At 41.7% G+C, this 26,687-nt stretch overlaps 1 protein-coding gene across 1 annotated transcript in view; it reads left to right on the forward strand.

Moving 5' to 3' along the window:
• Window positions 1-833: 833 nt before the first annotated feature.
• LOC311133267 (neurexophilin-2-like) overlaps window positions 834-26,687 on the forward strand; it is a gene marked incomplete at both ends in the record, with an annotated part of 109,573 nt that continues 83,719 nt past the window's right edge. The window contains one exon of the mRNA XM_084166754.1: window positions 834-887. Within this exon, the coding sequence (XP_084022880.1) occupies window positions 834-887 (54 nt within the window). The remainder of the gene's footprint in view (window positions 888-26,687) is intronic.

The raw sequence follows: 26,687 nt of genomic DNA on the forward strand, positions 1-26,687 counted from the left end.
AACATCTAGAATACTAATGTGCATAGCCTAACAATCATCTCGGCCATAACATCCCATGATGACTAGACTAGTGTAAACCATGATCCTCTTACAGTATTTGGGGGTGCAATTCAAACAAAATAAATGTGTAAATTACATAATAAAACATAGGTTTATGCAAACTTTTACCAACGTTCTGGAAACATATGTACATATATATATATATATATATATATATATATATATATATATATATATATATATATATATATATATATATAAACATACACATCAGTTCAGTAGGCTATGCCAGGCTGGTATTTTGGATTTGAATACAGGTGAGGGAGAAGTAGAACGTTCGGCTACCTGTCGAGTCGAGAGGTCTGTCTGAGAGGCGCGAGGAAATTGGACTGGGCGCGGGCCTTTACGCACAGAGAGAGAGAGTGAGCAAGAGAGAGAGAGAAAGCAAACGAACGACACATTTTCTCAGCAACCTCTCGAGCTTTGAGTGGAACAGAATATGCTCTCGTGATCTTCACTCTTATAGCCTACACGTTCTCTTCTTGCGAAGGTGACTTTGCCTCTGCGCGCAAACTTCCCGACTTCCGTTCTCCAACAGCGTCCATCCTTCTAAACTATGGATATGCATCACACTAACGAAACGGACCAGATAAGCTTAACCTGCAACTAGTTGTCCGTATCGAAAACACTGTAAAATAGACTGAGAAATTACCTACATCGAAACTTTTTGGGACATTTTTGTGTGCGCTCCCTGCCTGCTGTTGCTGCTGTGTGTATGTTAATCCAAGGAGACTCGTAGTGTCAGGGTGGTCCGCAACGGAAGGTGTGCTGCGATGAAGGTACTCGGTTGGACCATTGTGATCCTCTCCCAGTGGATTCTACGAAAGGTAAGAGAGTCGTATAACGGCTGGTTAGGCTACGGAATCTTGACATATTGAATTAACAGAAAGTTGTTCCACATTTCTTCACTCATTTTCTTGTAAAACGTCAAACATGTTGCCTCTAAATTGTGGTAATCAAAAGTATTTCAAAAGGAAATGGGACCCAAAATCACGAGAACATTTTCAAATACATTCATAGACAAGTAACGTTTAGCCTATAGAGATGTTAGGTCGGGTTCATCTATAAAATCTACCAAATAGGATAACCTACTATTTAACATTCCACCTGTGTGACCTGCCAGCCCAGCCCAGCTACTGTGTGAGAAGTGAGAACATGTCCAGATACAAAAGTGCGCGTTTCAACCCCACTTTTTTCAAGTTATTGGGGTTTTGATAGTTGCTTGTATCTCATGACGAAGCAGCATATGTTTCCGAGGATAGTGTTTTTAACAGTTCAGTAGAAAGGTGAGCTTTTCTGGAATGGAAGAGCGAGCGCATTACTTTCCCGCACACAAACTGCCACGCGTGGATGCTCGCTTGTCTGATTTTCAATCGTGAAGCAGCATACAGCATACAGCTCCAGCTCCTTACTAGCTCACAGCTTCGCTGACTCAATTATTCCGTCCGAGCGTTTCCCTTCCTCCTACTTAAGCATCACACCATTATCTATTTATCTATTTGCGCTTGCAGCAACTTCCTTAAAATTTATTCAGAAGTTAAAAATGCCGTTGGCTTGTTTTATCTTCACATCGTTTTACTAAGCAAAGAGTTTGTGTGTTTATTATATTTGGAATGTACAGTGTGTCTAATGTGTGTGGTGCGTGTGTGTGTGTGTGTGTGTGTGTGTGTGTGTGTGTGTGTGTGTGTGTGGAGTGTGTGTGTGTGCGTGTGTGAATGTGTGAGAGGCAGTATAGAATGTACTGCGAGAACACTCTTGGCAATTGGGAGGAATAGCTGTTTTTATTATGGACTGAACAAACATGTTGTTTGCCACTTTGATCCAAATGTTCAGTCATAGGTCATAGGAATGGTCTACATGTGATCAACCATCAAACCCACTCATTCATAATGAGGGGCAATGTTTTGAAGAAGGTACAATGGAAGGTTTGGTTAGAAGTGCCCATGGATGAGTAGTAGTGGTCAAATCTCAAATCTCTAAAGTTCATCATGTGGTCTGCATCATAGGAAGGGTCATGACTCATGACCTATGCACCAACCTTACTATAAAACCTTTTAGGAAAACAAACCCCTCTCAACCAGATAAGACATACAGTGCATCACACAAACAGGCCTGCATTTTTTTAGTGTGCAGGTATGAAAAGATGCATTCCGGTGACCTTGTGAATATTGAGATGCCACACCTCAAATTCTCTATATTCTTCTTCTTACATTCTTTTTATTATTGATGTCAGTATTTTTTACATTGTATTTCCCTAATTCTCATGATTGTGTTTGTTTATCATCATATGAAAACATGAATCAGAGAAAAAAGAACAGACTCACTCAAACCTTAGTAGCTATGGTGACAGCTCAGTAGCTTTTTAGCTATTTTTAAAACGACTTAAAAGCCACCATGGTGTGTAAAACAAGTATTTCTTTTTAGTCTGGAATCCACCAATAGAATAAATTGTTTCAAAGTGACAAACCTTTTTGTTACTAGGGCTGTGAGAAGAGGCTGAGGCAATCATTTTCAGCAGTTTGTGTGTGTGTATGTGTGTGTGTATGTGTGGGTATGTGTGTGCTTACACACAGACATGTTCTACAGTTGACTTTTCAGACATGTTGGAGATGTTAAAAACACCCTGTCATCTGGCAGATTGAGGTTACGCCAACTATTGTGACAGATGACACTTAGTTCTTTTGAGGATCTGAATACAAACTGAAACATTTTACTGGTCATAAATTATACCTGTATTCTGCTCTCACATAAGAGTGCAACTCACCTGCAACTGTATTGGTTTCACTTAATGTTGGAGTTACAACCATAATGTAATAATGTGTCTTGAAACACTATTCCATTACGTGTCTTCAGTACATCTATAGTATAGAGAGAACAAGAAGTCATTGCTAGGGTGAAATCAAGGAATTATTATAACCCTATGGCCCTGTAGATTACTACATGAGAGGGTTAACGAGAAAGGAGAGGAGCGGAAAGAAGAAGAATGGGGGAATGAAAGAGAGAGAGAGAGAGAGAGAGAGAGAGAGAGAGAGAGAGAGAGAGAGAGAGAGAGAGAGAGAGAGAGAGAGAGAGAGGATGAGAGAGGAGAGGGTAAACGAGGGAGGAGAGGGTAAACGAGGGAGGAGCGGAAAGAAGCAGAATGGGTGTGAAAGGGAGAGAAAGATAGAGAAAAGAGAGTGTTTAGACTCCAGGCACTACGCAGCGTTGAGCGTTGAAGAGAAGATGATCACACATTTTCATGGTGGATGTAAAACGGCCCATCGCCGTTAGCTGATATGGAATTATGTTTTAGTCATATTTTTATGAGTAGTATTAAAATATGATGATCATAATTATTTGTATTATTATTACATTTTGATGACCATTTTATGTTACATAGCCTATCTAATTTTGTTTACACTGAGCAAAAATATAAACACAACATGTAAAGTCTTGGTCCCATGAGCTGAAATAAAGATCCCAGAAATGTTCCATACACACAAAAAGCTTATTTCTCAAGAATGTTGTGCACAAATTTGTTTACATCCCTTTTAGTGAGCATTTCTCCTTTGCCAAGATAATCCATCCACCTGACAGGTGTAGCATATCAAGAAGCTGATTAAACAGCATGATCATTACACAGGTGCACCTTGTGCTGGGGACAATAAAAGGCCACTCTAAAATGTGCAGGTTTGTCACACAACACAATGCCACAGCTGTCTCTAGTTTTGAGGGAGCGTGCAATTGGCATGCTGACTGCAGGAATGTCCACCAGAGCTGTTGTCAGAGAACTGAATGTTCATTTCTCTACCATAAGCCACCTCCAACGTTTTTTTTGGAGAATTTGGCAGTATGTCCAACCGGCCTCATAACCGCAGACCACGTGTAACCACGCCAGCCCAGAACCTCCACATCTGGCTTCTTCACCTGTGGGATCGTCTGAGACCAGCCACCCGGACAGCTGATGAAACTGAGGAGTATTTATGTCTGTAATAAAGCCCTTTTGTGGGGAAAAACTCATTTTGATTGGCTGGGCCTGGCTCCACAGTGGGTGGGCCTGGCTCCCAAGTGAGTGGGCCACAGTCCCACTCATGGCAGCGCCCCTGCCCAGTCATGTGAAATCCATAGATTATGGCCTACTGAATTTATTTCAATTGACTGATTTCCTCAGTAAAATATATGAAATTGTTGCATGTTGCGTGTATATTTTCGTTCGGTGTATATATATATATATATATATAAATGCATATACCTACTAATTCCAGGGTTTTTCTTTATTTTTACTATTTTCTACATTGTAGAATAAGACGTCAAAACGATGAAATAACACATATGGAATCATGTAGTAACCAAAAAAGTGTTAAACAAATCAAAATATATTTAGCTACCCTTTACCTTGATGACAGTTTGCACACTCTTGGCATTATCTCAACCACCTTCATGAGGTAGTCACCTGGAATGCATTTCAATTAACAGGTGTGCCTTGTTAAAAGTTAATTTGTGAAATTTCTTTCCTTCGTAATGCGTTTGAGCCAATCAGTTGTGTTGTGACAAGGTAGGGGTGGTATACAGAAGATAGCCCTATTTGGTAAAAGATCAAATCCATATTATGGCAAGAACAGCTCAAATAAGCAAAATTACTTTAAGACATGAAGGTCAGTCTTTCCGGAAAATGTCAAGAACTTTGAAAGTTTCTTCAAGTGCAGTCGCAAAAACCATCAAGCACTACGATGAAACTGGCTCTCATGAGAACCGCCACAGGAAAGGAAGACCCAGAGTTACCTCTGCTGCAGAGGATAAGTTCATTTGAGTTAACTGCTCCTCAGATTGCAGCCCAAATAAATGCTAAACAGAGTTCAAGTAACAGACATATCTCAACATCAACTGTTCAGAGGAGACTACGTGAATCAGGCTTTCATGGTCGAATTGCTGCAAAGAAACCACTACTAAAGGGCACCAATAATAAGAAGAGACTTGCTTGGGCCAAGAAACACGAGCAATGGACATTATACCGGTGGAAATCTGTCTTTTGTTCTGATGAGTCCAAATTTGTGATTTTTGGTTCCAACCGCCGTGTCTTTGTGAGATGCAGAGTAGGTGAACGGATGATCTCCACATGTGTGGTTCCCACCATGAAGCATGGAGGAGGAGGTGTGATGGTGTGGGGGTGCTTTTCTGCTGACACTGTCTGTGATTTATTTTGAATTCAAGGCATATGTGGGATCTCCTTCAAGACTGTTGGAAAAGCATTCCTCATGAAGCTGGTTGAGAGAATGCCAAGAGTGTGCAAAGCTGTCATCAAGGCAAAGGGTGGCTACTTTGAAGAATCTCAAATATAAAATATATTTTGATTTGTTTAACACTTTTTAGGTTACTACATGAGTCCGTATGTGTTATTTCATAGTATTGATGTCTTCACTATTATTCTACAATGTAGAAAATAGTACAAATAAAGAAAAGTCCTTGAATGAGTAGGTGTGTCCAAACTTTTGACTGGTACTGTATATATATAGGCCCGTATTTATTTTGTCTGGTTTACCGTTCCAAATAAAATTGAATATTTTTCGCTCATATAATTTAAAAAAACAAGTCGCTTGGTGTAGGCAAGGCCATAAGCAAATAGGTAACCTGGGATATGACTAAAGAGTTAATCAGGGTGATTTTCTCACAAATATACAGGTACTTTCCTTTCCATCGTAGCAAGATTTTATCTATTTTTGCTAACTTTCTATTAAAATGTATTGTAGAGAGATAATTTATTATGTCCACTTCACCGTCAGACTTTTTTATTGGTAAACTACACGGTAATGTAAAAGTAGATTTTTTTTGTGATCAATACATAATATAGTACACTCATCATAATTTGGTTGTAATCCAGAGAGGTTAGAAAAATTATCTAGATCCTCTATGAGGCTGTGGAGGGAGCCACATTTTGGATTTAAAAGAAAACATGAATCCTCAGCGTACAATGACACCTGTGTTTTTAAGCCCTGGATTTCTAGCCCCTTGATATTATTGTTGGATCTGATTTTAATAGCTAACATTTCGATGGCCATAACAAATAGATATGCCGATAGTGGACAACCTTGTTTTACTCCTCTTGACAGTTTAATACTTTCTGAGAAGTAGACATTATTTACTATTTCACACCTAAGGTTACTATACATAACTTTAACCCATTGTATAATAGATTCTCCAGAATTGAAATATTCCAGGCATTTATATATAAATTCTAGTCGTACTTTATCAAAATCCCTTTTATAGTCAGCTATGAACACCAGGCCTGGTTTCCCAGATTTTTCATAGTGTTCTATTGTTTCCAGTACTTGTCTTATATTATCTCAAATGAATCGTCCATGTAAAAAACCTGTCTGATTAGGATGAATAATATCCGACAATACCTTTTTAATTCTATGCACTATGCATTTTGCTAGAATTTCTGCATCACAACACTGAACTGTAAGGGGCCTCAAATTTTTAAGTGGACTGGATATTTATATTTACCACTTGGGTCCTGTTTCAGTAATGATGAAATCAGACCTTCTTGTTGAGTATCCGATCATCTAAAATGTTTATAAGAGTGGTTAAAACATGCTAATAACCGTCCTCTGAGTACATCAAAAAAGGTTTGGTATACCTCAACTGGTATGCCATCCGGCCCTGGAGTTTTCCCATACTTAAAGGCTTTAATTGCATCAATAAGTTCCTCCTCTGTAATTTGGTCTTCACGTTAGTCTTTCTGTACAGCTGTTAATTTTACATTATAAAAAATAAAAATAATGATAACTTCGGTTAGTGGAGATGGAGGAGACTGAAACGAAAACCTATGCTTAAAGGACTGTGCTTCCTCTTTCAAAATATCATTTGGTGAATCATGGGTGACTCCGTCATTTGTAACAAGTTTCCGTAAATTATTTTTAATAGCGTTTCTATGTTGAAGATGAAAAAATAATTTAGTGCATTTTTCCCCAACATTCCATTCAGTTCGCTTTAATTTTAATAATATATTACACTTGATCTTTCTTGAATAAGTTCCTCCATTTCTTTTAGTTTTTCCTCTAATGTATTCTTGCCTCTATGGTACAGTTTTTATTGCTATCTATCTGTAATGTTAGTCCCTCTATTTCCTTTGTTAATATGAACTATTTTTTACCTAAATTGCTTCTGTTTTAAAGATGAGTATTGAATCGCCAATCAGACACATTTAAAAGTGTCCCATACAATATGGGGATCTGCTGTACCTACAGTGCATTTAGAAAGTATTCTGACCCCTTTACTTTTTCCACATTTTGTTACAGTACAGGCTTATTCTAAAATGGATGTAAAATCCTAATCAATCTACACACAATACCCCATAATGACAAAGCAAAAACAGGTTTTTTGAAATCTTTGCAAATTTATAATAAAAAACAACAACTGAAATATAACAATGACGTATGGATCCAGACGCTTTACTAAGTACTTTGTTAAAGCACCTTTGGCAGCGATTACAGCCTTGTGTCTTCTTGGGTATGACACTACAAGCTTGGCACACCTGTATTTGGGGTGTTTCTCCCATTCTTCTCTGCAGATCCTCTCAAGCTCTATCAGGTTGGATGGGGTACGTCGCTGCACAGCTATTTTCAGGTCTCTCCAGAGATGTTCGATCGGGTTCAAGTCCGGGCTCTGGCTGGGCCACTCAAGGACATTTAGAGACTTGTCCCGAAGCCACTCCTGCTTTGTGTTGGCTGTGTGCTTAGGGTTGTTGTCCTGTTGGTAGGTGAACCTTCACCCCAGTCTGAGGTCCTGTGCGCTCTGGAGCAGGTTTTCATCAAGGATCTCTCTGTACATTGCTCTGTTAATCTTTCCCTTGATCCTGACTAGTCTCCCAGTCCCTGCCACTGAAAAACATCCCCACAGCATGATGTTGCCACCACAATGCTTCACCGTAGGGATGGTATTGGCCAGGTGATAATCGGTGCCTGGTTTCCTCCAGACATGACGCTTGGCATTCAAGCCAAAGAGTTCAATCTTGGTTTCATCAGAACAGAGACTCTTGTTTCTCATGGTCTTTTGGCAAACTCCAAGTGGGCTGTCCTGTGCCTTTTACCAAGGACTGGCTTCCATCTGGCCACTGCATTATAAAGCCCTGATTGTTGGAGTGCTGCAGAGATGGTAGTCCTTCTGGAAGGTTCTCTCATCTCCACAGAGGAACTCTGGAGCTCTGTCAGAGTGACAATAGGTCACCTCCTTGACCAAGGCCCTTCTCCCCCGATTGCTCAGTTCGGCCGGGCAACCAGCTCTTGGAAGAGTCTTGGTGGTTCCAAACTTCTTCTATTTAAGAGTGATGGAGGCCACTGTGTTCTTGGGGACCTTCAATGCTGCAGAAATGTTTTGGTACCCTTCCCCAGATCTGTGCCTCAACACAATCCTGTCTCGGAGCTCTACGGACAATTCCTTCGACCTCATGGCATAGTTTTTGCTCTGACATGCACTGTCAACTGTGGGAGCTTATATATACAGGGGTGTGCCGTTCCAAATCATATCCAATCAATTGAATTTAACACAGTTATACTCCAATCAAGTTGTAGAAACATCTCAAGGATGATCAATGGAAACAGGATGCACCTGAGCTGAATTACGAGTCTCATTGCAAAGGGTCTGAATACTTATGTAAATAAGATATATATGTATATATTTTTTAATAAATTAGCTAACATTTCTAAAAACCTGTTTTCACTTTGTCATTGTGGGGATGGTGTGTAGGTTGGGGAAAAAAAACATTTAATCCATTTTAGAATAAGGCTGTAACGGAAAAAGTGAATGGGTCTGAATACTTTCTGAATGCACTGTATGTTTTGTCAGAAAAAGTCAGTTATATATTCTTCTGTCCTGGTTAAAATCAAGTTGTCATCCAATAGACTTTGATTACATTTCCAATATCCTCACACATGTGGAAATTCTGTAAGAGTTATGTATATGCCAATTATTTGATGGTCCGACCACATTCTGTCCCCTATCAACACTTTTAAAACTTTTAGTGCCAGCAAGAATGACATAAGAATGTAGTCAAGACGCTATCTTGATTGAGCTTTCGCCATATATATCTCACTAGGTCAGGATATTTAAGCCTCCATATATCCACTAATTCCAATATATCCATGATATTTGTGATTTCCTTAAATGCATGAGGGTGATAGTTTGTAGTGTGATTTCCTTTACGGTCCATTGAGGTATTTAAAACCATAGTATAGTCTCCCACCATAGTAATAGAGTCTTGTATATAATTCCTTCTCTAATCTATCTACGTGCTCTCCTCCTCTCAGCTGTCTGTGACCAGGCTAAAAAACCTTTCCAAACCAAACCTTCATATCATGACCGCTAACCACTACACACAGCCTACATCATTGTCACGTCATAGTCAACATAGCTACTAGAACTAACGCGTTAGTAAACCCGCTACAATCATGCAGTACAGTGTACAGTCAGCAGCAAGCAGTTTAGCAGTTACACTGGCGGGCAATACATTAATAAAAGCAAAAGCTTACCTTGACTTGGAAGAGTTCCAGTGTTGGATAGCCAGCTAGCTAACATAACATCCCTCTCTGTTTGAGCTGGGTGTTTGAGTAGGCTAGACTAGTTAGCTGCATTTGATTCTAGCTAAGTAAGTGAAAGTGAAAAATATATATACTATGAAATATAGCTATCTCTCTCTTTTTCTCTCTCGCTCTCTCTCTCTATCTTGCTTCTCCTTAATTTTGGAAGAAATTAATTTGTTTAAAACTGCTCAACTATTGTCTTTCTCTCTCTTTGAGTCAACTGTTCACCATATTTTCAGCACTGTAGTGCTAGCTAGCTGTAGCTTATGCTTTCAGTACTAGATTCATTCTCTGATACTTTGATTGGGTGGATATGTTAGTTCAATGCATGTACAGTTGAAGTCGGAAGTTTACATACACTTAGGTTGGAGTCATTAAAACTCGTTTTTCAACCTCTCCACAAATGTCTTGTTAACAAACTATAGTTTTGGCAAGTCGGTTAGGACATCTACTTTGTGCATGACACAAGTAATTTTTCCAACAATTGTTTACAGACAGATTATTTCACTTATAATTCACTGTATCACAATTCCAGTGGGTCAGAAGTTTACATACACTAAGTTGACTGTGCCTTTAAACAGCTTGGAGAATTCCAGAAAATTTGAGTCAATTGGAGGTGTACCTGTGGATGTATTTCAAGGCCTACCTTCAAACTCAGTGTCCCTTTGCTTGACATCATGGGAATATCAAAATAAATCAGCCAAGACCTCAGAGAAAAAATGGTAGACCTCCACAAGTCTGGTTCATCCTTGGGAGCAATTTCCAAACGCCTGAAGGTACCACGTTCATCTGTACAAACAATAGTACGCAAGTATAAACACCACGCAGCCGTCATACCGCTCAGGAAGGAGACGCGTTCTGTCTCCTAGAGATGAACGTACTTTGGTGCGAAAAGTGCAAATCAATCCCAGAACAACAGCAAAGGACCTTGTGAAGATGCTGGAGGAAACAGGTACAAAAGTATCTATATCCACAGTGAAACAAGTCCTATATCGACATAACCTGAAAGGCCGCTCAGCAAGGAAGAAGACACTGCTCCAAAACCGCCTTAAAAAAGCCAGACTACGGTTTGGAACTGTACATGGGGACAAAGATCGTACATTATAACCATTGTTATGTTTGGAGGAGAAAGGGGGATGCTTGCAAGCCGAAGAACACCATCCCAACCGTGAAGCACGGGGGTGGCAGCATCATTACATTTTACATTTTACATTTTAGCAGACGCTCTTATCCAGAGCGACTTACAGTTAGTGATTACATTTTTTTTTTTTTTTTATACTGGCCCCCCGTGGGAATCGAACCCACAACCCTGGCGTTGCAAACACCATGCTCTATCAACTGAGCTACATCCCTGCCGGCCATTCCCTCCCCTACCCTAGACGACGCTGGGCCAATTGTGCGCCGCCCATGAGTCTCCCGGTCGCGGCCGGCTGCGACAGAGCCTGGATTCGCACCAGGATCTCTAGTGGCACAGTTAGCACTGCGGTGCAGTGCCTTAGACCACTGCGCCACTCAGGAGTTGCATCATGCTCTGGGGTTGCTTTGCTGCAGGAGGGACTGGTGCACTTCACAAAATAGATGGCATCATGAGGAAGGAAAATTATGTGGATATATTGAAGCAACATCTCAAGACATCAGTCAGGAAGTTGAAGCTTGGTCGCAAATAGGTCTTCCAAATGGACAATGACCCCAAGCATACTTTCAAAGTTGTGGCAAAATGGCTTAAGGACAACAAAGTCAAGGTATTGGAGTGGCCATCACAAAGCCCTGACCTCAATCCTATAGAACATTTGTGGGCAGAAATGAAAAAGCGTGTGCGAGCAAGGAGGCCTACAAACCTGAGTCCGTTACACCAGCTCTGTCAGGAGGAATGGGCCAAAATTCACCCAACTTATTGTGGGAAGCTTGTGGAAGGCTACCCGAAACGTTTGACCCAAGTTAAACAATCCAAATACTTATTGAGTCTATGTAAACTTCTGACCCACTGGGAATGTGATGAAGAAATAAAAGCTGAAATAAATCATTCTCTCTACTAATATTCTGACATTTCACATTCTTAAAATAAAGTGGTGATCCTAACTGACCTAAGACAGAACATTTTTACTAGGATTAAATGTCAGGAATTGTGGAAAACTGAGTGTAAATGTATTTGGCTAAGGTGTATGTAAACTTCCGACTTCAACTGTATACAGCTATATCTTGCCCACTGTAGCTTGCTATATCCACACTGATTGGTAAAGTAATTTAATGTTGATCTAAATGTAAAAAAAAAAAAAAAAAAAAAACTTTCTTTTGCTGGTCAGAACAGTGGAACAGAACGAAAAAATAATAATGCTTATGTTCAGAACGAAACGATTGGAAAATGTTTTTGCTTCTGAAGAATGTGCTCATTCTATTGTCAGTCAGCAACTAGAGTAGAACTGTTCCTCTCCCTGCCAGGTCATATGGCTCCATTCTGTGTGTGTGTGTGTTTGTGTGTGTGTGTGTGTTTGTGTTTGTGTGTGTGTGTGTGTGTGTGTGGTGGTAGGTAGGTAGGTAGGTAGGTAGGTAGGTAGGTAGGTAGGGTGTATGAGTGTATGACTGGCAGTCATCCAGCCCATTTTCAAGACCCAGAATCATCCACAATAGGTTCCCTAATCTGTCAAAAAAATGTTCACTAACCCATAATCTGTTGTTTAATCTGTTGCATGATGAAAAAAGCAATCACATTACTGGTATACCAGATGAGTAAGTATCTATCTATGCCTTGTGTATATCTATCATAGCTATTGCATTCCCTCTGAAACAGCATTAATTCCCATTGACCAGATCAAACTATAGCCACCAGGAAATGGTGCAGATATTGAGACAGATTTCTCTTATTATTATTATTTATTTATTTTACAGTGGGCCTACCTACATACAGTAGTTAAAACAATTATTAATTTCCATCCCAATTATGTTTTTGACATTTCTATCCACATTTAGGCTATGACATCCTACTGAATTTATATTACCTTTCTTACAATGAGGACAACATACCTTGGCCATGGTGCTAAATATTTTCTGTGGTTTTCTTTTTTCGATTTCTGGAGATACAACCAGGAGGTTATCAATAATTTCAGACATGCCAGTATGTTCTATTCATTGATCTCAAGGCCTGCTTCAGACATCTGACTGGTTGGACACAGCCTTAGCATTGTGGATTAATTGCAGTGTAGCAAGCAAATACGTTCGTTGTTGTTTGTACATACCATAAAAATAAAAAACGGAAACCAATTTCCATTATGATCAAGAACACTTTACAAACATATTTCTCATTCAGATGCCTGGAATTATCTATGGTATTATAGTAAATGAGATGGACAGCATACCAAAAAATAATCAGCAATAATCAATTTACTGCTCTGCATGAAATTTCCTATGGAATTGTATCACATCCAACTTTTACCAGTGCTCTAGTTCGACCTCTTCTCTTCTCTTCTCTTCTCTTCTCTTCTCTTCTCTTCTCTTCTCTTCTCTTCTCTTCTCTTCTCTTCTCTTCTCTTCTCTTCTCTTCTCTTCTCTTCTCTTCTCTTCTCTTCTCTTCTCTTCTCTTCTCTTCTCTTCTCTTCTCTTCTCTTCTCTTCTCCTCAAACTCAAACTCACCTCTCCAATCCTGCCACTTATCTCTCTCCTGTCTTATCCTCCTCTTCTCACCTCTCCTCTCTCTTCTCACCTCTCCTCTTTTCTCCCCCTGCCTCCCCTCCTCCCTTCCTCCCTAACCCTTATATTTCTTCCCTCCCTCCCCCTACTACCCTGCCCTCTCACCCCCTCCCCTCCCCTCCTGCCTCCCCCACCTCCCCGAACCCTCCCTCTCTGCCAGTGCTCTGGTTCCTCCTGGGGAGGCCTGGTCTACTTCTTCTTCTTCTAAAAAATGAGGCCCATCTGTTCAGGCTCTCTGCTGGTGGGCCGTGGTTGTTAAATTAGATGGCTTCTGATCCATCCATCTATCTGGCCTGTTCAGGACACTCCTCACAACTCTCTCCCCTACGTCCACAGGGGGGCACACCTCAGGTCATTGACTATCAGACACTATGGTTGGACTACAGATCAGATGGTGTGGGGAGGAGGGGCCGCCATCTTTACTGGAGGTGTTAATGGTTGCTGTCTGTGATCTTATTCGGTATCTCTTCTCCCCACCATACTGCCTTCCTGCCTACTAGTAGGAGAGGCAGAAAGAGAGCACTGGGCTCCAGATCAGACCTCAGCCTGTCTGGGTTGGCCAGGTCTGGGTATATGGTGCCCTACAGTACATTGTGCCAGCCTGCTCTGGAGCTGACCATAGCCAGCTGCTGCCCTACTCCTCCAGGACCCCCCTCTCTCTCTGCCCAGCCTGCCCAGCTGGAGGCTGGGTCCAGCGGGCAGGGGCCTCCTCTGTACTGGGGCCAGCCTGGTAGTGGTGGAGGTGTGGTGGTGGAGGGGGGCTTCCAGTACTAGTCTCCCCCAGAGTGAAACACAAATGCTGATGCCAAGGCCACATCAGGATTGCTGAATCCTGCCGTGTCTAGCTAGTCTACTCTGGCCCCATGTGTGGTGTAGCTAGCACATGCCTGACATTTCAATTCACTCACATAGCCCACACACACACACAGAGGCCTGAACACAGTCCTGATCACCGACGACGACGATGAGACAGCCTATAGGGAGGAGGTCAGAGACCTGACAGTGTGGGCAAGACAAACAAGCTTATTGTGGATTACAGGAAACGGAGGGCCAAACATGCCCCCATTGAAATCGACGGGGCTGTAGTGGAGCGGGTTGAGAGCTTCAAGTTCCTAGGTGGCCTAAGGACCTATCATGGTCCAAACACACCAATACAGTTGTGAAGAGGGCACAACAAAGATCTACAGCTGCACCATTGAGAGCATCTTGACTGGCTGCATCACCCCTTGGTATGGCAACTGCACGGCATCCAACCGCAAGGCGCTACAGAGGGTAGTGCGTATGGCCCAGGCGGTGTCAGAGGAAGGTCCTAGAAATTGTAAAAGACACCAGCCACCCGGCAAGTGGTACCAGAGTGCCAAGTCTGGGACCAAAAGGCTCCTAAACAGCTTCTACCCCCAAGCCATAAGACTGCTGAACAGTTAATCAAATGGCTACCCGGACAATTCACATTGACACCCTTTCTTATTTATTTATTTATTTGCACTGACTCTCTTGCACACTCACTAGACTCTAGCCACACACTCACACACACTGCACTGACACTTCAACACACACACACATACGTACAAGCACACACAGCATACGCTCACACACACAAAACACAGACACAGACATGCATATTGAGGCCACACACACACTCACTCTTTCACACTCTTCACACACACTGCTGGTACTTTTTTAATTATATATCCTAATTGCCTAGTCACATTTACCCCTACCTACATGTACATACTGTATTACCTCAATTAACTTGTACCCCTGCACATTGACTTGGTACCCGTACTCCTTGTATAAAGCCTTGTTATTGTTATTTAATTGTTTTACTATTTCCTTATTTTTTATATATATTTTTCTTACTTTTTAAATCTGCATTGTTGGGTAAGTAAGCATTTCACGGTAAAGTCTACACCTGTTGTATCTGGTGCATGTGACCAATGAAATTTGATTTGATTTGACACACAGACACACACACACACACACACACACACACACACACACACACACACACACACACACACACACACATACATTCCTTGCTCAATGGATGGGTGCCAGAGCATCACAATGGTATTGTGTTTGTGTAATTACTCAGCATACAACTGCTCCCCGAAAAGAAAAAAAAGACAGGAAAAAATGTCAGAGTAGATGATAATGTCTAAAACGGAATCAATTTCAGAGTATTCCGGGCAATACACTCATCCCACGCAATAAGCCATGTGAAAGATACAGCTATACATCACCACGCAACCAGCAGAGCACACTGGAAATGAATAGACCAAAAGAGAAATATATTACAGACGCTAAAGCATGGAAAGCCATGGAAAATGAGGAAATGCTCGCATATACGGTGCCTCTGTTGTCAGGGTGCGACGGGGTAGACAAAGAGTGTATTTATTACACTGCAATTACCATTGAGGTATCACAGGCGTAATGGCAGTGGAGAAAATGAACACTTTGCGGGAACCGATAAAGGGGACATTATAGCAGGGTTTGTCATGCCCTGTGAGCCTCTCCTCCTGGTGGCCCACTATCCATCACCACCACCACACCACATCTGCCTTTAGAATGCACCTGCAGAGAGAGAGGGGGAGAGGGGGAGGGAGGCAGATAGAGGGAGAGGGGAGAGAGAAATAGATAGAAAGAGAAAGAAAGAGGGAGAGTGTCACCACAATACAGAAGAGAAGAGTGAGGACTATAAGAGGCATCATCATCATCACTTATGTTAACTCTTTGTGTGTTGAGTCTGCCTTCATCTTAGTGGTGTCTCTTTTAAGTGCCTCTTTGCATGTATCTAATAATGCAGAGGGAGGGGAGTGTAGTGTCTTTAGCAGATTAAGTGGTCAGCCCTACTTTAGATTGGGAGTGTAATGTGTAGGGTGTCTAGCAGATGAAGTTGTCAGCCCTACTTTAGATTGGGAGTGTAGTGTGTAGGGTGTCTAGCAGATGACGTTATCAGCCCTACTTTAGATTGGGAGTGTAGTGTGTAGGGTGTCTAGCAGATGAAGTGGTCAGCCCTACTTTAGATTGGGAGTGTAGTGTGTAGGGTGTCTAGCAGATGAAGTGGTCAGGCCATCTTTAGATTGGGAGTGTAGTGTGTAGGGTGTCTAGCAGATGAAGTTGTCAGCCCTACTTTAGATTGGGAGTGTAGTGTGTAGGGTGCCTAGCAGATGATGTTGTCAGCCCTACTTTAGATTGGGAGTGTAGTGTGTAGGGTGTCTAGCAGATGAAGTGGTCAGCCCTACTTTAGATTGGGAGTGTAGTGTGTAGGGTGTCTAGCAGATGAAGTGGTCAAGCCATCTTTAGATTGGGAGTGTAGTGTGTAGTGTGTCTAGCAGATGAAGTGGTCAGGCCATCTTTAGATTGGGAGTGTAGTGTGTAGGGTGTCTAGCAGATGAAGTGGTCAGCCCTACTTTAGATTGGGAGTGTAGTGTGTAGGTTGTCTAGCAGATGAAGTGGTCAGGCCATCTTTAGATTGGGAGTGTAGTGTGTAGGGTGTCTAGCAGATGAAGTGGTCAGCCCTACTTTAGATTGGGAATGTAGTGTGTAGGGTGTCTAGCAGATGAAGTGGTCAGGCCATCTTTAGATTGGGAGTGTAGTGTGTAGGGTGTCTAGCAGATGAAGTTGTCAGCCCTACTTTAGATTGGGAGTGTAGTGTGTAGGGTGTCTAGCAGATGAAGTGGTCAGCCCTACTTTAGATTGGGAGTGTAGTGTGTAGGTTGTCTAGCAGATGAAGTGGTCAGGCCATCTTTAGATTGGGAGTGTAGTGTGTAGGGTGTCTAGCAGATGAAGTGGTCAGCCCTACTTTAGATTGGGAATGTAGTGTGTAGGGTGTCTAGCAGATGAAGTGGTCAGGCCATCTTTAGATTGGGAGTGTAGTGTGTAGGGTGTCTAGCAGATGAAGTTGTCAGCCCTACTTTAGATTGGGAGTGTAGTGTGTAGGGTGTCTAGCAGATGAAGTGGTCAGCCCTACTTTAGATTGGGAGTGTAGTGTGTAGGTTGTCTAGCAGATGAAGTGGTCAGGCCATCTTTAGATTGGGAGTGGAGTGTGTAGGGTGTCTAGCAGATGAAGTTGTCAGCCCTACTTTAGATTGGGAGTGTAGTGTGTAGGGTGTCTAGCAGATGAAGTGGTCAAGCCATCTTTAGATTGGGAGTGTAGTGTGTAGTGTGTCTAGCAGATGAAGTGGTCAGGCCATCTTTAGATTGGGAGTGTAGTGTGTAGGGTGTCTAGCAGATGAAGTGGTCAGCCCTACTTTAGATTGGGAGTGTAGTGTGTAGGTTGTCTAGCAGATGAAGTGGTCAGGCCATCTTTAGATTGGGAGTGGAGTGTGTAGGGTGTCTAGCAGATGAAGTTGTCAGCCCTACTTTAGATTGGGAGTGTAGTGTGTAGGGTGTCTAGCAGATGAAGTGGTCAAGCCATCTTTAGATTGGGAGTGTAGTGTGTAGTGTGTCTAGCAGATGAAGTGGTCAGGCCATCTTTAGATTGGGAGTGTAGTGTGTAGGGTGTCTAGCAGATGAAGTGGTCAGCCCTACTTTAGATTGGGAGTGTAGTGTGTAGGGTGTCTAGCAGATGAAGTGGTCAAGCCATCTTTAGATTGGGAGTGTAGTGTGTAGGGTGTCTAGCAGATGAAGTGGTCAGCCCTACTTTAGATTGGGAGTGTAGTGTGTAGGGTGTCTAGCAGATGAAGTGGTCAGCCCTACTTTAGATTGGGAGTGTAGTGTGTAGGGTGTCTAGCAGATGAAGTGGTCAGCCCTACTTTAGATTGGGAGTGTAGTGTGTAGTGTGTTTAGCAGATGAAGTGGTCAGCCCTACTTTAGATTGCTCTGATGCTCCAGTTAGAGAGGTCCCCAGTCGTGGCTGAGATGTGCAATGTGAGTGGTGAATAAATGTGTTCCCCTCTGTAGCTCTGAGGAAGGCTATGAAATAGATCACATCATAAGGGACAGAAGGACTGTTTGGCACTGATCGTCTTATCACCACTCTAGTTGGATTTTATCTTAGTTACATGTACAGTGCCTTCAGAAAATATTCAACCTCCTTGACTTTTTCGACATTTTCTTGTGTTACAAAGTGGGATTCAAATTTATTTAATTGTCATTTTTTTGTCAACGTGGAAGGAAAATTATATATTTTTATGGAAAATAAAACACAAAATATATAAATTAATAGATAAGTATTCATATTCCACCCGCTCAGTCAATACATGTTAGAATCACCTTTGGCCGCGATTAGAGCTGTGAGCCTTTTGGGGTAAGTCTCTAAGAGCTTTGCAATACCTGGATTGTACAATATTTGCCCATTATTCTTCTAACTCTGTCAAGTTGGTTGTTGATCATTGCTAGACAGCCATTTTCAAGTTTTGTCAAACTGTAACTAGGCCACTCAGGAACATTTAATGTTATCTTGGTAACTAAGTCTAGTAGGGCTGGGCGATATGGCCAAAATATTATATCACGGTATGTAAAAAGTTTTGATGGTATGACGGTGTTTTATGGTATTTTATGTTTTTGAATAATACAAGTTCTAAATTTGCTTTATGAGTAGTGTGTGATCCTAGGGTGGCAACACATACAGTGGGGAAAAAAAGTATTTAGTCAGCCACCAATTGTGCAAGTTCTCCCACTTAAAAAGATGAGAGAGGCCTGTAATTTTCATCATAGATACACGTCAACTAAGACAGACAAAATGAGAATTTTTTATCCAGAAAATCACATTGTAGGATTTTTTATGAATTTATTTGCAAATTATGGTGGAAAATAAGTATTTGGTCAATAACAAAAGTTTCTTAATACTTTGTTATATACCATTTGTTGGCAATGACACAGGTCAAACGTTTTCTGTAAGTCTTCACAAGGTTTTCACACACTGTTAATGGTATTTTGGCCCATTCCTCCATGCAGATCTCCTCTAGAGCAGTGATGTTTTGGGGCTGTCGGTGGGCAACACAGACTTTCAACTCCCTCCAAAGATTTTCTATGGGGTTGAGATCTGGAGACTGGCTAGGCCACTCCAGGACCTTGAAATGCTTCTTACGAAGCCACTCCTTCGTTGCCCGGGCGGTGTGTTTGGGATCATTGTCATGCTGAAAGACCCAGCCACGTTTCATCTTCAATGCCCTTGCTGATGGAAGGAGGTTTTCACTCAAAATCTCACGATACATGGCCCCATTCATTCTTTCCTTTACACGGATCAGTCGTCCTGGTCCCTTTGCAGAAAAACAGCCCCAAAGCATGATGTTTCCACCCCCGTGCTTCACAGTAGGTATGGTGTTCTTTGGATGCAACTCAGCATTCTTTGTCCTCCAAACACGACGAGTTGAGTTTTTACCAAAAAGTTCTATTTTGGTTTCATCTGACCATATGACATTCTCCCAATCCTCTTCTGGATCATCCAAATGCACTCTAGCAAACTTCAGACGGGCCTGGACATGTACTGGCTTAAGCAGGGGGACACGTCTGCACTGCAGGATTTGAGTCCCTGGCGGCGTAGTGTGTTACTGATGGTAGGCTTTGTTACTTTGGTCCCAGCTCTCTGCAGGTCATTCACTAGGTCCCCCCATTTGGTTCTGGGATTTTTGCTCACCGTTCTTGTGATCATTTTGACCCCACGGGGTGAGATCTTGCGTGGAGCCCCAGATCGAGGGAGATTATCAGTGGTCTTGTATGTCTTCCATTTCCTAATAATTGCTCCCACAGTTGATTTCTTCAAACCAAGCTGCTTACCTATTGCAGATTCAGTCTTCCCAGCCTGTTGCAGGTCTACAATTTTGTTTCTGGTGTCCTTTGACAGCTCTTTGGTCTTGGCCATAGTGGAGTTTGGAGTGTGACTGTTTGAGGTTGTGGATAGGTGTCTTTTATGCTGATAACAAGTTCAAACAGGTGCCATTAATACAGGTAACGAGTGGAGGACAGAGGAGCCTCTTAAAGAAGAAGTTACAGGTCTGTGAGAGCCAGAAATCTTGCTTGTTTGTAGGTGACCAAATACTTATTTTCCACCATAATTTGCAAATAAATTCATTAAAAATCCTACAATGTGATTTTCTGCATTTTTTCCCCTCAATTTCTCTGTCATAGTTGACGTGTACCTATGATGAAAATTACAGGCCTCTCTCATCTTTTTAATTGGGAGAACTTGCACAATTGGTGGCTGACTAAATACTTTTTTTCCCCACTGTACATTCTAAGTGATTTCATTCTGATGTGTTTTATACTATTCAATTCAACTTCAACCCAAAATTGTTTTTAGCATTTTCATCAACTTCTGCATTTCCTGCAATTATTTGAGATCATTCTACACTGCCATGTAGGGCTGCACAATATGGGCAAACAATCTAGGTCTTATTTTTAACCAAATGTTGCAATTGCGATTTGACTTGGGATTTAGAGCAAAACATTTGTGTGAACTGTTGGAATCATGGAAATAGAATGAATATTCTAATTCTATACTTAGAATATAATAGTGGGCACTTTGAATACAGTGTTGTTTGACATGAAAACGAATTAAAATGCCAGGGAGGAGTTACTTTGACATGGTAGGAACCAAAGTGTTGATAAGTGTTTCCTAGGGGACCCTATAATCTTTGGCTACATTGAATGTTTTCTCTTAGCTACTTTATGTAGCTAACATATTCATGCTTTGCGTATTCCTCTTTGATTTAGAAGATACTGTTGCACAAACAACATGATGATTTAGGTCTACACCATCACTGGTATTATCAAGCCGTATAGCTAATTACGTTTGCTCTGACTTAGTACATTTATTAGCTAGATAGCTAGCCAGCTAACTAGCGATTAGCATTAGCGGCAAACAAGATTTAGGCTCAACATGCTAAGAAAATACAAACTAGCTGTTTGCAGATGTCAGAAACACAAACTAATAGTGTAATTATAGAACACTAGTGGATTTATATAAAGAAGCAAAGTGAAAACAGCATCATTGTCATCAACATTGTTACATGTGGGCTCCCGAGTGGCGCAGCGGTCTAAGGCACTGCATCTCAGTGCTTGAGGCATCACTAGAGACCCCCTGGTTCGATTCCAGGCTGTATCACAACCGGCTGTGATTGGGAGTCCCATAGGGCGGCGCACGGGCCCAGCGTCGTCCGGGTTTGGCCGGTGTAGGCCGTCATTGTAAATAAGAATTTGTTCTTAACTAACTTGCCTAGTTAAATAAAGGTAAAATAAAAATAAATACAATGTGCTGCATTGACCATTCAGACTGAAAGCAAGTGTCTTGGGGTCGAGGAACAACAAATGCGCTCCTTAAGGGGCGGGGCTAGGTCTGTGTTGAAAGCTGCATGGAGAGAGAGCAGAGAGGGATGACTCAAGTAGCGAAGTAAACTATAAAAATGGACGTTACACATGGCGTATCACATTTAACAAGACAAACATTCAAATACCGTTATTGAAGGTAAAGTAAAAACCCAAACCGGTCCATTCATCAATACCGGTATATTGTAAAATAAGGTATACTACCCAGCCCTAAACTCTAGTGTATATTTGGCCTTATGTTTTAGGTTATTGTCCTGCTGAAAGGTGAATTTGTCTCCCAGTGTCTGTTGGAAAGCAGACTGAACCAGGTTGTCCTCTAGGATTTTGCCCGTGCTTAGCTCTATTCCGTTTATTTTTATCCTAAAAAACTCCCCAGTCCTTATTGATGAAAAGCATACCTATAACATGATGCAGCCACCACCATGCCTGAAAAGAGTAGTACTCAGATGTGTTGGATTTGCCCCAAGCATAACGCTTTGTATCCAGGACAAAAAGTTGGTTTCTTTTCCACATTTTTTTCAGTATTACTTTAGTGCCTTAGTTTCACTTTAATGCAAACAGGATGCATGTTTTGGAATATGTTTTATTCTTTACCGGCTTCCTTCATTACTCTGTCATTTAGGTTAGTATTGTGGAGTAACTACAATGTTGTTGATCCATCTTCAGGTTTCTCCTATCACAGCCATTAAACTCTGTAACTGTTAATTAAATCACCATTGGTGAAATCCCAGAATAGTTTCCTTCCTCTCCAGCAACTGAGTTAGGAGGGAGGCCTGCATCTTTATAGTGACAGGGTCTATTGATATACCATCCAATGAGTAATTAACTTCACCATGCTCAAAGTGATATTCAGTGTCAGTTGTTGTTGTTGTTGTTGTTGTTGTTGCCATTTACCAATTGGTGCCCTTCTTTGCGACGCATTGGAAAACCTCCCTGGTCTTTGTGGTTGAATCTGTGCTTGAAATTCACTTCTCAACTGAGGGACCTTACAAATAATTGTATGTGTGGGGTACAGAGATGGGTAATCATTCAGAAATGCTGTCAACCACTGTTATTGCTCACAGAGTGAGACCATGCAACTTATGTGACTTGTTAAGCAAATAATTACCCCTGAGCTTATTTTGACTTGCCATAACAAAAGGGTTGAATGCTTATTGACTCAATACATTTCAGCTTTTCATTTTTTTATTAATTTGTAAAAATGTCTAAAAACAAAATTCCACTTAAATTATGGGATATTGTGTGTAGATCAGTGGCACACAATCTCAATGTAATAAACGTTCAAAGCAGGCTGTAACATAACACAATTTTGAAAAGTCAAAGGGGTTGAATACTTTCTGAAGGCACTGTATAACGAGGAACTATCAACTTGGTAAATTGACCAGTGTTGCTGTGATGTTGGCTGCAGACAATATTGACTAATAGCTCCTGTAGGAACATGCACTGAGTGTAAAAAACACCTTCCCCTTTTGCCCTCAGAACAGCCTCAATTCGTCAGGGCATGGACTCTACAAGGTGTCGAAAGCGTTCCACAGGGATGCTGGTCCATGTTGATGCCAATGCTTCCCACAGTTGTGTCATGTTGGCTGTATGTTCTTTGGGTGGTGGACCATTCTTGATACACACGGGAAACTGTTGAGTGTGGAAAATCCCAGCAGCGTTGCAGTTCTTGACACACTCAAACCAGTGCGCCTGGCTCCTACTATCATACCCCGTTCAAAGGCACTTAAATCATTTGTCTTGCCCATTCACCCTCTGAATGGCACACACACAATCCATGTCTCAATTGTCTCAAGGCTTAAAAATACTTCTTTAACCTGTCTCTTCCGCTTCATTTTACACTGATTGAAGTGGATTTAACAAGTAACATAAATAAGGGAACATAGCTTTCACCTGGATTCACCTGGTCAGTCTATGTCATGGAAGGAGCAGGTGTTCATTATGTTTTGTACACTGATTGTATAACTGTGTGTGTGTGCATGTGTGTGTAACTATTTCTCTGTCTCTAACACACACCTATGTATTACTGAAGAGTCACAATGTGTGTGTGTTGCTGAAGAGTGTGTGTACCATGTGTGTGTACCAAGGTGGTCTGAGTTATTAGACAGCCTTGGGTTTTCACAATGTTGTTGGTGATTAATAGTGACACACCTGGGAGAGATATATAGAGGACGATTTTGTGCATGTAATGAAATATTAAAGTGTAATCCTAGAGACACCAAATATCATAACTCATACTGCACACGGGAGTGCTCAGGGTCAGGCCGAACCCTCTGTGTGTGTGTGTGTGTGTAGGTGTGTGTGTGTTTCTCGTGTGTTTGTGTCTGTATTTGTGTGTGTGTGTGTGTGTGTGTGTGTGTGTGTGTGTGTGTGTGTGTGTGTGTGTGTGTGTGTGTGTGTGTGTGTGTGTGTGTGTGTGTGTGTGTGTGTGTGTGTGTGTGCGTGTGTGTGTGTGCGTGTGTACGGCTGGCTACAGATGTGACTGGGCTAGTCGGATTAGTTTCTATCATTTTTTAATATCTCTAACATCGTGCCTTGTAATGCATTAATTCAGACACGCATTGAATTTATTGGAGAGAAAAAAGTCAGTGGTCCACAGCTGAAATGATGACCCTGCTAAGCCAGCCGGAAAGCACTGTACCTTTAGAAATACACACAATAAATACAGAAGAGATTGGAAATCATTTCTAAAATCCGTATTAGACAGACATATACAAGTCTCTGGGTTTTTATTAAGATAGATGCAGTATGTAATAATAATAGATCTGGTGTATTGCCTTAAATCAGAGGAGAAATAGTAGGGCTGGGAATTGCTAGGGACCTCTTGATACGATATTATCACGATACTAAGCTGCCAATACGACATGTATTGTGATTCAATACTATGATTTTATTGCGATTTGATGTTCCAAACATATTGCTCACCATATGTCTGCTGCAGCGGGACATGAGAGAGCATGAGAAAATTAGTTTTGATCTGTCATGGAAATAAAAGTGTTGAAAACTAATTGGCTCCCTATTTAAAAAGAAGATGAAGAACAAGCTATGAAGGTAAAATACTGTCATTTTGGTACATGTACAGACGACTAGCACAAAAATTATATTGCAATATTGTCCAAAATAATATCCCGATATGTAACTGTATCGATTTTTTCCCCCATCACTAATAAATGTATTTTAATCCTGGCCAATCTGTCACATCCTGCTATCCTTCCTTTTTCCCTTTCCTCTCTCTTTCTCTTCCTCCACCTATTCCTCGTCTTCCACCTATTCCTCGTCCTCCACCTATTCCTCGTCCTTCATCTATTCCTCGTCCTCCACCTATTCCTCATCCTGTTCCCCCTTTTTTCTCTTTCTCTTCTACTATAACTCCTAGTACTACAGGTCTCTGATTGTAGCCTGGCTAACCTACCCTACTTTGATGCCATGTGTTTCCTCAGCCTTTTTACCGTTGAAGCTGATGAAAATGTAGGCCTTGTATATATGAAATGAGTTAGGCAAATTCTGTATCTATCGTGCTGTAGTGTGTAGCCTACTGATGCTGCTATTACTGTGTGGACTGGTGTGTAGTCTGTAGTGTAGTGTTTAGTGGTGTGTGTAGTATTTATTCTGGTACTCTGTGCTGGTGCTGGAGTTATGGGTACAGTATGTGCTGGTTCTCTGGCGCCTGTAGTGTTGTGAGCCTCTCAGGGTGTTAGTGGAACAGACAGCGATGGCAGGCACACACACACACACACACACAGGCATGAATCACACAGTATATTCACAGTTGAATAATATAAAATCTCAGCTTGGGTTTTAGTTAATTAGTCGTAAGGAGGGGGGAGGAAGGGGGGGGATTGGATTCTCTCTCCTTTAACTCGGTCCAAGTTTGCTCAAAGGAGGTTATTGGGGATGGGGTCAGAGCTGTGCAAGGAGAGGAAGAGGAACAAACAGAAATTGTGATTTAGCAAGAGGAGAGGAGAGGAAAAGAGAGAAGAGATGAGAGGGTAAGGAAAGGGAATGAAAGGAGAGAAGAGGAGAGAGAAGGAGAGGAGAAGACTTGTCTAACATTTTTCACCACCAGGACAGATTTTAAGTGTTCTTCTGCTCATGCTACACTTTAACTGTCTGAATGAATCAGAATAACTGTGGCGGATCTTTTCACCGTAATACTTTTTTGGGATTGTTAAATGTTCACACTTCAGACATTCCCTTCTGCATGGGCCTTGCGTAATTTTGCAGGAGTTTAACTTGACATGTTCTGAAAACAATGTTGAGAACATGGAGAGCTAGAATATTTGGACTACTACCTTAGCTAAAATGTTGTCACGTCATAACAGAGCTTGTCTGAAATAGCACCCTATTCCCTACCTAGTTTTGACCAGGGGCCCATAGGGTTCTGGTCAAAAGTAGTGCACTATATAGGGAATAGGGTGCCATTTCAGACATTCCAGGATTGTGTCCAAAGACGGCTGCCATCTTGTAGTCCAGGGAACTGTGCAGATGGAACATACAGTAGCTCCCCTGCATTCCCAGATCACTTAGCCTGCCAGATGTCATCCTTCTGTTGGTTAGCTCCAGGATCACATAGATAGATCCAATAGAGACACAGTCAGTCCTCTGTAGTAACAACAACATGGCCACTCAGAGGAGAGGAGAGGAAGGGAGGAGGGCAAGGGAGGAGGGGATGGGAGGGCAAGAGAGGAGAGGATTCCAAGAGAAAAGGCAATACAGTGCAGTTCACTTTAGAAAAGAGTGAACAATGCAACACTGCATGAACCAAATGATGAAGCGTAAGCAGAGCATCTACCCCCCCATGGCACCAGCAGGGGAGTGCTGATGTGCTGTTCTTACTCTCAATGACTGGGGAGAAAAGCTCCAGTTATCCACAATATTATAGTAACAGTTAGAGGAGGTAGATGTGGTGATGTTGTGTCGTAGTCCAGCTGTGTATTTAGTGAGGTGAAATTCAACATTCAGACAGCAGACTCGCTTCACTATTCTATATCTGTTCTACACTGAACATTGTTTTGAATGTGGTTTCACCCTCAGCAGGCCCCAGTTGACAATGACTGAAACCTCTTTAGAGAATGCAGCAACAGAGAAAAAGGACTATAATCTTGTATTTTGCGC

Source organism: Coregonus lavaretus (assembly GCF_964263955.1).
Source record: "Coregonus lavaretus genome assembly, chromosome: 8".
NCBI lineage: Eukaryota > Metazoa > Chordata > Actinopteri > Salmoniformes > Salmonidae > Coregonus > Coregonus lavaretus.